The sequence below is a fragment of the Phaenicophaeus curvirostris genome, chromosome 1, assembly GCF_032191515.1.
Source record: "Phaenicophaeus curvirostris isolate KB17595 chromosome 1, BPBGC_Pcur_1.0, whole genome shotgun sequence".
Taxonomy (NCBI): Eukaryota; Metazoa; Chordata; class Aves; order Cuculiformes; family Cuculidae; genus Phaenicophaeus; species Phaenicophaeus curvirostris.
The window spans coordinates 34,387,662-34,400,988 of record NC_091392.1 but is presented as its reverse complement, the minus strand read 5'-3'; the positions used below and the strand labels follow the sequence as shown (position 1 = coordinate 34,400,988).

The following is a 13,327-nucleotide window of genomic DNA, read 5'->3' as shown; positions in this document are numbered from 1 at the left end:
ATTTAAAAATGCTGAAGAAGTACACCGCACTCCATACTGCAGTGTTGTCTTGCTGGGAAAGCCAGAAGGGGTTGCGGCCTTCCCATCAGCAACCAGCTGTAGATGCAGGAGACATTTCTACATCATCTGTTAGGGCAATATTTAACAGCTTTTCTTGTCTATCATTTCAGCATTAAGTTGCAAACTTCACTTCAGTGTGTCAGCAAGGCAGGTAGGACTTTAATTAAGTGGATGACAGAAGAGATCTGCACCGAACCATCCAGAACGCTGTGTGAAGCCAACTAAAACAAGAGGTCCTGGGCAGTTTCTTCACCTCCTTCCCTCCCTGTCAGGCTTTAAATGACATATCGCTGTAACAAAATCCATGGAGTAACTGGGAATCGCAAACTGTTTTCTGCCTCCTACTCTGTTTTGTTTCTGTGACTCTCACATTAACAAGGTTAACTGCATCTTAGAATTTTGGAGTTTATACTTAGAGCCATCAAAAATCTTGATGTAACTAAGAAAAGAAAGCGTGCTGTAGATTTTTATCAGATACGATTCATAAAAAGAGATGTTTGGACCCTCTTTGTTCTCTACATAAATGACTAGCTGCGTAGCAATAACTTCTGATAGACACTGCAAAGAATAATATGCTTTCTGTAGTTTTAATTTTAAGCATGTCCACGCTGGATGAATTATATCTTCTGTGTGAATACATAATAGTTCTAAGAAACTTACAACTTGGCTGAATTCCCAGAAACCTCCGGGACAGTCATACAGAAATGTTATTGATTTTTGTGTCTGGAGTCAAACTGTGTGTGTCATCTTGGAGGCCACATTAACAGTAACAAACAAAAATTTGATATTATCTATCTAATTTTTTCCTAACTAAATGTTACTTTGATCAATACCTTTTAAAACTCTATCTGGATGACCCAACCACTAGTAGGCAAGTACATTCCTTCAAATATTATATATATATGTATACATGTATATATATGCATACATATATATATATGCATTTTCAGAGGGAGAATGAAATGTGCTAGGAGACCAAGTTAGCAGATATTAAAGCTTTAATCTAAGAATCTCCAAAGTGAGACTTAGGTAAATTTAACCAGATCCTTCACTCCTTTGTGATTTTCCCAAGGCACTCCTAGGCTAACAGCAGTATGACTGTAGCAGGGGGGTTTCTGTGTGTTATTCAGAGATGACCAGTTCTCTAAGGTTACTACTCCTACTCCACAGATAAATTTCACCTCTCAAGTGCTCTAATTAAAAGAAGGAAGATAAACACATAAGGATAAACACTGTATCTGCCTGTCTTATATATATTGCCTTGTTTCACCATCTGAGTTAGTGTTTTTCTGTTTGAGTAATTTTACTTTTTACTTAAGTTTTAATGACAATAAACGATTTTTTTTGCAGCCTTATAAATGCTTTTAGAGCCAGATAATGATAGAAGAGAATCCCTTTTAACATACACTATCTCCTGGAAATACTATTCATGTTGGTTGTTAAACAGCCACTTTGTAACTGATAATATAAGTCTTAGACAAAGACAACCCATTACACAAACACTGTGGGAAAAGAATTTGTAAGAAAAGGGAAGACTAAATAAGGCCTTGAATAGCTTTATTGAAATCTGTATAAATAAACATGCGCATTTCAAATGTAAACCCAAGTGAACTCAAGTGCAGACAAAATTTTAACCTCTGTCATGCAGGAGGTTAGTTTACATTAAAAAAAAGAAAAACAACCTCAAAGCAGCTTTAAAATACCAGGATGAAACACCAGTTTTAATATCAAGGTATAAAGCAAAGCCATGTCCAACATACCTCATTTATATCCTGGTCAAATGCAATTTTTTAAACTTTTTAATGCTAACATAAATAAATAATTTACCAAAATGTGCACTCACAGAGTGAACTTTTATTTACAATACACAATTTATAACCTATTGTATTTGATTAGTTCAAGTGAAGAACATCATACTTTTTGCTTTTTTCTTTTTAAATTATTTGTTTAAACAGTGGGACACAAAGTAATTCTCCAGGTAGTAGATATGTGAAGCGTGCCCCTGCACTGAAGAGCCCCTCTCAAAGGCAGTTTTGTATACAAATCAACAATACATTCTTCCAACTAGATCGAAGGGAAAGCAGCAAATTAAAAAATGTTTCAAAATGTCACACTTATTTTGGCATCCTGGACCCCTGAAAATAGTTAACTAAAATCCGATTCAAAGTCTGTATGCCTTATATACTGTACAGGTTCTGACTTGAACATGCAAATGCCAATTCTCTTATAATGATTTACCTTTTCAGATATGCTGTAAGGCTATGGTGAATTCCATCAGGAACACACAAAGAAAATTAACAGACCTACCTTTAAAGTCATTTTGTTCATTAACAATTTAAAGGCAGGTTATATTGAAAAAATTCTCATCTAAGCCCGATACACAGTCATTACTATGGATACAGAATACTACTAACTCTGACCCTACTGCAGAGTAGTTTGCAAGCTGTCAAACTACAAAAACTGGGGAGAAAGAAGTTACAGCACAATTTTAAATTTTGAACTGACATCAGATTAAAATTATGCATGTCTTATAAGCAAGATAACAGGAATTATGTCTGCAGAGTAGATTCCAACAAGCAACAAAGGATACTTACACTTAATTGAAAAACTTTTTGTTAATGCAGCATGAAATCCAGAACCTGTTCCATGGCAGCAGTAAGATGGACATAATATTCTGGATGCTCAACTATATCACAAAAGGTTAAAACACCTTTCCAAGCTATTTCTTCTATTGTGACCAAATTAAAAAAAGAAAAAAAAATAGGGCAAAACAAAATTTTCCTGTTTCAAGAAAACTACTGCTTAGGTATTTATGACATTTTTACTTGTAATCTGTGTGACAGCCTAAGGAACACATATATATTCATCCAGAAACTAGACTCGGCAGTAGTATTCTTGCAGTACTAAGAAATTAAATGTCAAAAGTCCACAGATGTAACAGTTTAGTTACTAACTCACATCCAAAAAAAAAGAAAACATAATCCATCAGAACAGCAGCAGAAAACTTAAAAGGGGTTTATTTGTGATTACCTATATATAGCTTGTGAATACAAGACTGTAAATGCATTAGAGACAATTTCTTTTTAAGTTTTTATTGTTTCACTTCAAGTACTGCACATGTTAAAATGTAATAAAGATTTACATTCTGTTATCTGAAATTCCCATTCTCAGATTTTTATTCTTAATTTGGTGGGCAATTTCACTCTTCCCATAGGTATCCCCAGGAGGAAAGTCTCTTTTATGGCTTCTAGTTCTTCCATTAGTTAGTGTGCATACAATTTTCATTTTCTATATCATTATCATTTTCATTGCTGTCTTCATCACTTTCTAGTGGGATGCCTGTGGCAGCTGAAGCACCTTGTTTGGTTTCCCGGTCAAGAGGGAAAAAGCCAGTTCCACTGATCGTGTCCTGTCTCTGGTAGAAGAGCACATATGCTGCTTTGGACTGCAAAAGAGAGAAGGTAGAAGGTAAAATTACAAGGTAAAATTACAAAGAAACCTAAAACTTTCATATAAGTGGTTTTTGCACGTTGGAGCAAACCATTTTTGTTTTGTAACGTCCTTTGAAAGAACAGAAACTACTACCTACAAATTTACTGCAAGGTTCATGATTTACTTTTAATTTTCATTCCCTCAATAAAACATCATCAACAGTCCCAATTTTAGAAACACAAAAGGTACTTGCCACTATTTGGTCCTCACACGCAGTGGACACGCTACTGTCATCAAAGTAGTACCATTTCCCATCATCCTTATTTTTCGCAAAAGCAGTATCTAGGACAAAATAAAGTACAATGTCTACGGACTCTGTATCTTCATAGATATAGTACAATCAATTGCTAGAGTCTATTGCTGTCAAACATATTCAACTGAAACCTCTTATTGCTATTAGACTCACACCTTCACACTTCTTTTTTTTCCCAAGCAAAGAAAGCTTAAGCAATAACATATTCCCTTCTAAAGAGAACGTATAGCAAGAAAAGACAGTCAAAACAAAATCCCCCAGTCACATTTTTCCTTTTTCTCTCTCCTTTCAAGGAGACGCCCAATGTACAAAATAGAGACAAGTAATACAAAATCATTTGTGAGAGTACAGTTGTTCTTACGGGGCTCTTACGTTTTATCTTTTTACAATATGCATAGCTAGAACTATAAAAGAACCTACAATTATCCCTGAAAGTCATTTCATATAGATTTTTGTGTTAGAATACTTGTGAAAGCATTTCAAGATAATAAAAAAAATATCCCTCAACCATTAAAAAATGCCATTGATGGAAAGTGATCACTGCTTAAATGAAAACAAACATAGAAAGAAAGCTGACATTGAGAATGATGATACTTGAAATCAACTTACAATGTCCTCCTCCCATTCCTCCATAGTGGTTGGAGATGGCAATCAGGTTGTAGCGGCAAGGCCCTGCATTGGGATTAATAAGGAACTCTGACATGTCCAAGTCGCTGTTTAAAAAAACACGCACACACAGGAAAAAAAAAAAAAAAAGAAAAAAACACCAACCAGAAGAAAAGCACGTTAATATTTTTAACCATTTCACCATTTCACATTCCGGTGTTCTTTGAGCCTTTTACTTTATATTCCCCCCAAAAACCACATAACACTAGACTACAAAGACAGTGCATCTCTTTCACTCTGTGAGGAGTGGAACAAGAACCACTAATCTTAGCCGAAACTATTCAGAGAGTTCTTCCTTACTTATCTACTATTATTATTTTTCCAAGTTCACACTTTTCACCTAACAAGCATTTCGTCATCAGTGTTTACTGGATTCATGCATGGAAGCTGAGAACAAAGCAATTTTACATGACTGGTGGATTAAACACGTGCCCTTGTCATGCCAACTTTTATGGATGTAGCATCAAAATATTTAAGTTTCTTACTTTATCGGGAAGTCAACCAATGTATCCAACTTGTCCCTCATGTATCTGCTGTAGGAAAAGCGCTTTAGATGAACTACCAGTACAGGGGGCAGTGACCACAAGTCTAACTTCTTGGTAGCTTGCTGATGTTCTTTACAGTTTGGGCAATACCTAAAAAAAAAAATAAATTAAAAAACCTCCAATTTCTAAATAACTGCAGTCTGTACATATGTTAAAATACATTACTATAGAGAAAGCCAGTAACATGAGAGGAACTGAATGAGCCAAAAGCTGAAACAAAGATGTTCCATCTTCTATTACTAGTGCCATTGATATCCCTTCCAGTTTAAAATGTGAGGGGCTTGTGTGCAAGTGTGCTCACAGCGAAGCTTGACAGCATTTCAAACACTTAAGCAGCACTCCCCAATACAGGATTCTTGTCTCCTACAGTAATCCCTGCATCTTTAGTTAAACCACAGCTTTCTCATACTTTATAAAAAAAGACAAAGGGTTGTGAATGTATTTCAGGAAAACTGACTATATGAAAAGCCATAAATAACAGACAATTGTGACTCTTCAAAGTTTCAACTTCCAATTTCATTTATCTCCCACTCCATCTCATCTACCACTAAAACCATATAACATTGCCTACTGGAACTCGAAAAAACTCCTAAGAAAACATGCCCTCTTAGTAGGCAAGTACTAAACAGCCTGTGACTTATACATTTCTGTTCCCTGCAATGCACCTTTGTATCTTTCAAAATACTAAGACTCAAGGAGAATGGTAAGAAAGAGCAATGCAAGGAAGCAACTCTTCTGGGGTCTATACCTCCTCTGCATTTTGGCATCTAACAAGAAAAGACCTAGGAAAAAAAAAGCCCTAATTAAAAAAGATTGCACAAGTGTCTTTTCGTAGCAACATCAGATAAAGACAAGACATTAGGAGAACCGTAAGAGTAGGCTGTAACCGAAGAATTGGCTTCCCAGCTGGTTTAGGATATCTGGAATACAAATCTGGGGAGAAGAAGCAACTGTTTGACTTCAGCAGTAACTACATTTTGTAGTTTATATACTCTCCTTAAAATGTGTGGCACAAATGGAAGCGCTTCATCGCACTTGAGTTATATGGAATCTCACATAGTGTCTACCCAGTGCTGTATAATCTGGCTGATGCAGAAAACAACAGGAATTGATAAGTCAGCCCTGCCCAAATAGAGGAGGATATCTGGTGACAAATTCTGGAAGTCTCAAAAGGTTTTAAGTATCCACAGAAGAAAAAGTGGCAGACTGACTTTTCAAACTTAATTCTGAGCTTCAGGTATTGATGAAGAATACTTATCTGCTAGAAAATTCCTGGAGACTGAGGATCTTAAGGTAACATCCCATAACTGTGAATATTCAGATATGATTCCAAATCATAATTTGGAAGAATCATGAATCAGAATAACAGTCTGCCAAAAATATAATGGTTGGAACATGGATTTGAGAGTGTCTACTAACTACAGACATTCCCCCATCCCACAAATCTGTTGGTTAAGCACATATTTATTTTATAGAATCATAGAATCACCAGGTTGGAAGAGACCCACCGGATCATCGAGTCCAACCATTCCTATCAAACACTAAACCATGCCCCTTAACACCTCATCCACCTGTGCCTTAAACACCTCCAGGGAAGGTGACTCAACCACCTCCCTGGGCAGCCTGTTCCAGTGCCCAATGACCCTTTCTGTGAAAAATTTTTCCTAATGTCCAGCCTAAATCTCCCCTGGCGGAGCTTGAGGCCATTCCCTCTTGTCCTGTCCCCTGTCACTTGGAAGAAGAGGCCAGCACCCTCCTCTAAACAACATCCTTTCAGGTAGTTGTAGACAGCAATGAGGTCTCCCCTTAGCCTCCTCTTCTCCAGGCTAAACAACCCCAGCTCTCTCAGCCGCTCCTCATAAGGCCTGTTCTCCAGCCCCTTCACCAGCTTTGTTGCTCTTCTCTGGACTCGCTCCAGAGCCTCAACATCCTTCTTGTGGTGAGGGGCCCAGAACTGAACACAGGATTCGAGGAGCGGTCTCACCAGTGCCGAGTACAGAGGGAGAATAACCTCCCTGGACCTGCTGGTCACACTGTTTCTGATACAAGCCAAGATGCCATTGGCCTTCTTGGCCACCTGGGCACACTGCTGGCTCATATTCAGTTAGCTGTCAACCAACACCCCCAGGTCCCTCTCCTCCAGGCAGCTTTCTAGACAGACTTCCCCTAGTCTGTAGCACTGCACAGGGTTGTTGTGCCCCAAGTGCAGGACCCGTCACTTGGCCTTGTTAAACCTCATCCCATTGGACTCAGCCCAGCAGTCCAGCCTGTTCAGATCCCTTTGCAGAGCCTCCCTGCCCTCCAGCAGATCGACACTTCCACCCAGCTTAGTGTCGTCTGCAAACTTGCTAAGGGTGCACTCGATGCCTTCATCCAGGTCATTGATAAAGACATTGAACAGGGCTGGACCCAGCACTGAGCCCTGGGGAACCCCACTTGTCACTGGCCTCCAGCTGGATTTCACACCATTTCCCACCACTCTCAGGGCCCGGCCAGCCAACCAGTTTTCCACCCAGGAGAGTGTGCGCCTGTCCAGGCCAGAGGCTGACAGTTTCCCAAGCAGAATGCCGTGAGAAACTGCGTCAAAGGCTTTACTGAAGTCCAGGAAGACCACATCCACAGCCTTTCCCTCTTCCAGCAGCCGAGTCACTTTGTCATAGAAGGCGATCAGGTCAGTTTTGTAAGACCTGCCTTTTGTGAACCCATGTTGACTGGGCCTGATCACCCGGTTCTCTTGCATGTGCTTCATGATAGCACTCAAGATCACCTGCTCCATGACTTTCCCTGGCACTGAGGTCAGACTGACAGGCCTGTAGTTCCCTGGATCCTCCCTGCGACCCTTCTTGTAGATGGGCACAACATCAGCCAGCCTCCAGTCCAGTGGGACTTCCCCAGTCTTCCAGGACTGTTGGAAGATGATGGAAAGGGGTTTGGCCAGCACATCTGCCAGCTCCTTCAATACCCTTGGATGAATCCCATGCGGCCCCATAGACTTGTGGGTGTCTAGTCAGGCTAGCAAGGCTCTGACCACCTCCTCTTGGATCATGGGAGCCTCATTATGCTCCTCTAGCTCCTGGGTTTGTACACAGATGGAACGACTTCCTTTACAATTAAAGCCTGAGGCAAAGAAGGCATTAAGTACCTCAGCCTTTTCCTCATCCCCTGTCACTGTTGTTCCTTCTGCATCCAATAGGGACTGTATGGTCTCCCTAGTCCTCCTTTTATTATTTATATATTTATAGAAAGATTTTTTGTTATCTTTCACAGACTTGGCCAATCTGATTTCTAGTTGAGCCTTAGCCCTTCTGATTTTTTCTCTACACAATCTCACTTCCCTCCTGTAGTCCACCCAAGAGGCCTGACACCTCTTCCAGAGCCCATAAACGTTTCTCTTCTTCTTGATATCGCTCAAGATCTCTCTGTTCAACCAAGCTGGTTTTCTCCCCTGCCGGCTTTTTCTCCGGAACATGGGGATGGCTTTCTCCTGAGCTGCTAGGATTTCCTTTTTGAAGAGCTCCCAGCCCTCATGGGCTCCCTTGCCCTTGAGTACTCCCATGAGACTTTGCCAACCAGCCTTCTGAAGAGTCCAAAGTCTGCCCTCTGGAAATTTAATGCTACTGTCCTGCTAACCACCCTCTTCACTTCACCTGGAACAGAAAACCCTATCATCTCATGATCACTTAGTCCTAGGCGTCCACCTACTGCCACATCCCCCACAAAGCCTTCTCTGTTCACAAACAGCAGGTCCAGGAGGGCACCCTCCCTTGTTGGTTCATTCACCAGCTGTGCAAAGAAGTTGTCTTCCACGCACTCCAGGAGCCTCCTAGACTGCTTCCTTTCTGCTCTATTATACTTCCACCAGATATCAGGAAGATTGAAGTCTCCCACAAGAAAAAGAGGCATTGATCTAGAGATTAACCCCAGCTGTTTATAGAAGAGCTCATCAGCTGCTTCTCCTTGGCTGGCTGGTCTGGAACAGACACTCATCACAAAATCTACCTTCTTATGGGCTCCTCTGATTTTAACCCACAGGCACTCATTCTCCTCATCGCCACAATCCATCTCAAATATATCAATATATTATATTATCAACGCAAGGCAAGTTATGTATCTGCATAAAAAAACTTCAGTATGCACCAACATTTCTCATCTCGGAAAGGATTATTTGTTTAAACCCCTGCACCGGGTTTGGCACAATGTTCTTTATTCCTAGTGGATCACAGTTCATGGACTAGAATATCTTCCTCCCTTCCTCTACATTCTGAATGCAGTCTCCCACACAAACACAACCTTCTCCATATGGCAATAATTTTAGCTAAGCAATAAATCAAAATAGAAAACATTCTAAGAATTTTCAACTATGCTTAAAATGCCAAGATGCAAAATACCATTAAGAAATCAATCAGGCATCTCTGTTAATGTTCAAGTGTGTTTTAGATTACATTTTGAGAAATACACCACAGAACATGAGTTTTATTTTTTTGTCCTTACCATGGATCTTCAGCACCTAGTTTTTCCTTTGTTGTGAACAGCTCAATGCAATCTTTTAATTTCACAAAAGGCTTTTTGAGAGGCTTATATTCCACACTTTCATGTTTTTCAAAATCCTAAAGAGAAGTATTTCTTGAGTTAAGAGAACAAATGAAACAAAACTCATTTTAGTGATGTCGTCTTACTATAAAAAGTAACTACAAAGCTCCTATATGTGGAAAAACTGGTCAGAAACCATTCAAGCAAGAAGTTTTCACAGCTTCAGATTTAATTGCAAATTAGCAAGTCTTGGATTTGCTAATTACATAGAAGTGTAAATGAAGTTTATTTATGACAACATATTTACTACGAAATACACTAATACACTAGCTGCTTCTTTTCACATGACTTACAATCTCTTATGTCACATTAATTAAGCTGCATTTTTCACACTTAAGTTTCATGAATGCTGGAAAGGAGAGAACATAAATGGCTTACCTCTGCTGCACTATCGTCAAAGTATCTCTTCTTCAATTCAGGATCCCAATCCAAAGCAAGGAAAGATCTTTCTAAGATTAAAAACATGTTTTTTCTTAATATTATTTCTTGCTTTACATGATATTAACTTTGGGCAAATATTCTTCAAAATGAGTTAAACAATGCTAGCGTGAATTTAAGAGGAAAAATTGAAAGTACACACAATTTCTGCATTTCTAAGATCTAATTACAATAACAAATTATTGGTCTTGAATTTACTATTGGACAAGAAGATATATCAAATAGCACACAGACAGAAAGAAATACTATTGTATTAAAGTGGAGTCAGAAAAAGCAAGTATCAGAATCAGTGCTGCTCAACATGTTCCCCCATGACTTACCGTCAAGCCTAGGTTGTCTATCATCAAATCTAATATGCCTGGTATCATCTTTGATGTAATTTAGATCAGTATTGCCTAAATTATTGAACTGGAATGTAAACAACCGCTTTTTGTGTCCCGTGAGTGGTTGACCTTTGCAAGTATCCTCAGTACATAATCCATTTTCGGAGTCATTGTCACCTCCAACTGAATCTTCTGACTGGCTATTTTCATTCTCTGAAGGAAGTTCTTGATCCTGGCTAGATTCATCATCTTGTTCATCTGTTTCCATTTCACCTGAAACAATTGGAAGAACAAAGAGGAAGAAATTAGATAGAGTAACAATAACTGAAAGACCACAGAATTAACTTCAATTTCAAATTGAACACAAAATACTAAAGTTTAGATATTCTGGTCTTACTTGGTGATCCTTCTTCATGTATTCCATTTGGGCCATTACCATTGATACCATGGTCCTTACAGCAATGCAGAGATCCTTCAGTGTCTTCACTTTCAGTGCATGTTTTTACATATCGGCTAAATATAACAAATGAAAGCAACAGTTAGAATAACTGGATTTTTAAATATTTACACTGTTCAAGCCAGATAATTAAAAAGGTTATAGCAATTTTCTTCTCATGAACTGTATTCCTGCACTCCTTCCTGATTTATTCAGAATTAACAGTTTTGTTGCCTAACATGTCTATTGTTGCAGGCATATTTAACTCGTCTATAATCTTGCCTTTTTATCAGTTATTTGATTTTATGCAACTTCACTCTTGCTGTTAGCCACTGTTTGTCCAGAAATCACTTCTTTAACTTTTTATGAACCTTATTTTTTTTAATACACAAAAAATATTTAGGTTCACTTACAGAGAAAGTTATATCAAGAGAAAACTAAGCACAAACTTAAATTGGAGGTTATAAGATTCTCATTTGTTCCACATAATGACACTTACTCCAGCCTAGTTGCAGAAAGTGTCTACCATGTAGTTTTAGAAATTAGAACATAAACTTGTACAGTAGATATAAGAAGTATAAACATAGCAGAAAAATTACCAGACCCTAACAAATAGCTATGTATACAGAAGAATTAATTCTCCTAAACTGATAATAAAGGTTGACTTTCTATTGTCTTCTCAATTAAGTTTTGGATGAGGTCACACTAACAAAAAAAAATCAAATTAAAATCCACCCCAATTCACATCTTAACTGGCTAAAATTTTAGTTTTAATACATTTAACATAAAGCAAATAAACACAAAGTACTCAAATCTAATCAGTTTGTTTGCAACGCATGTAAAAATAAGTGCCTACTGATTCCAACTATTAGCATTATTAATAACAAGTGCGTTTTTCTTTGAACAATAACCTTACCACATTCTCAGCAGCAGCAAGTTATACAGTTTATCTTCAGTATTGTTTCTAGGCACTGCTATGAGAAAAGGTTGACCAAACAGTGAAGATCCACTATGGCTGTAGCTACTGTGCCTGCACTTTTCCCTTAAACAAACAGGAATTATAACTTGTTCTGTATCTTCTGTTCTGTTGATAGCAATTTCAAATCTAAAAGAAAAATGATCAGAAATACAAAGAATAAGTGTCATTTAAAAGGGTAAAAGTGGGAAAAACTAAAAGATAATAAATCCCCTAGGATTTGTTGGTATCTTATGGTCAGGTTTTAATCTTTTGCAAATAACTAAACATAGTGAAAAGAGACATGAAGCATATTATCTACTTACACATAAATATCATCACGTTCCATAATACTACTTAGATTCTCATCCATGCCAAATATCCTATGGAATCTGTGATTGTATATATCAGTAACAATCATCTAAAAAGAAAATGGAGTATACATCATTAAATCCAGTTAATAAGTGTTAAAATGTTCACTGTAGTTTCATGTAAGAAATCACTCTTACCTTATCGGCAGCAACACCAGACAAAGCTGACAATGCTGTGCAAAGATCCAATATGTTTCCAATTTTGGGAACAACTACTTTGTACTAAAAAAAATAATAAAATATCACTCAAGTTTCTTAAGATAACAAATATACCTGAGAAAAAACAAAAGAATTTCTTGCATGTTAAGTGTATTTCATGCACTTAAGGGACACCCTATGTAAATCAGCTTACACAAACTCCCTAAGTTGCTGTCACTTTACTCATCTAAACACACATACTTTGAATACCACATTTATCACTCTCTACAACCACAGAATCATAGAATGGTTTGAGTTGGAAGGGACCTTGAAGATCATCTAGTTCCAACCCCCCTGCCATGGGCAGGGGCACCTCCCAACAGATCAGGCTGCCCAAGGCCCCATCCAACCTGGCCTTGAACACCTCCAGGGATGGGGCAGCCACAGCTTCCCTGGGCAACCTGGGCCAGCGCCTCACCGCCCCCATGGTGAAGAAATTCCTCCTTATGTCTAATCTAAATCTTCCTCTCTCCAGTTTATAGCCATTGCCCCGAGTCCTATCACTACATCACCTGGTGGTGACTCTAATTACTGAGATTTATAACAGCACCTACTTATTTAAGCATGTAAAGAGAGTGCATGCTATTGACTAGATTCTTAAATTTGGAATACAACAGAAGTTGCTTTTGCAGTATCACTGAAGTTTTTTTGCAGTATCACTGCGAAAAAAAGGCAATGGCAGGCAATGTATAAAGACTAAATTTGAATTTCAAATGCAGAGAGAGAACCTGATAATTTATAGTCAAAGAAAACCTCTCTATGGCTTCCCTTGGTGCAGTATACCTTCTGTTTGTAATGAAACTTTATACAGGACTCTTACTTGTAATTTGCATTAAAAATAAAGACAGGATTAATTAGAAATAAGATAAGGGCCAAGATGCAGGGGGTGCTTGGTATCTTCTTATGTCTTACAGTTAGTTAAGACTCACAGAAGCTCTAGTGAACTCATACTTTTCTCTATTAAGTCCTGCATAACCATCTCACGTGTCACACAGGGTCT

The 13,327-nt window shown here is 38.3% G+C and overlaps 1 protein-coding gene across 2 annotated transcripts in view; it reads right to left on the bottom strand.

Moving 5' to 3' along the window:
* Positions 1 to 1,600: 1,600 nt before the first annotated feature.
* Positions 1,601 to 13,327, bottom strand: part of USP15 (ubiquitin specific peptidase 15) — a 71,184-nt gene continuing 59,457 nt past the window's right edge. For both annotated transcript variants that reach the window (XM_069852331.1, XM_069852324.1), the window contains 11 exons: positions 12,268 to 12,351; positions 12,085 to 12,179; positions 11,720 to 11,908; positions 10,765 to 10,880; positions 10,365 to 10,640; positions 9,985 to 10,055; positions 9,508 to 9,623; positions 4,957 to 5,106; positions 4,415 to 4,518; positions 3,746 to 3,834; positions 1,601 to 3,505 (listed from right to left, as the gene is read on the bottom strand). In XM_069852331.1, coding sequence (XP_069708432.1) covers positions 3,320 to 3,505; positions 3,746 to 3,834; positions 4,415 to 4,518; positions 4,957 to 5,106; positions 9,508 to 9,623; positions 9,985 to 10,055; positions 10,365 to 10,640; positions 10,765 to 10,880; positions 11,720 to 11,908; positions 12,085 to 12,179; positions 12,268 to 12,351 — 1,476 coding nt within the window. In that variant the 3' untranslated portion in view covers positions 1,601 to 3,319. The remainder of the gene's footprint in view (positions 3,506 to 3,745; positions 3,835 to 4,414; positions 4,519 to 4,956; positions 5,107 to 9,507; positions 9,624 to 9,984; positions 10,056 to 10,364; positions 10,641 to 10,764; positions 10,881 to 11,719; positions 11,909 to 12,084; positions 12,180 to 12,267; positions 12,352 to 13,327) is intronic.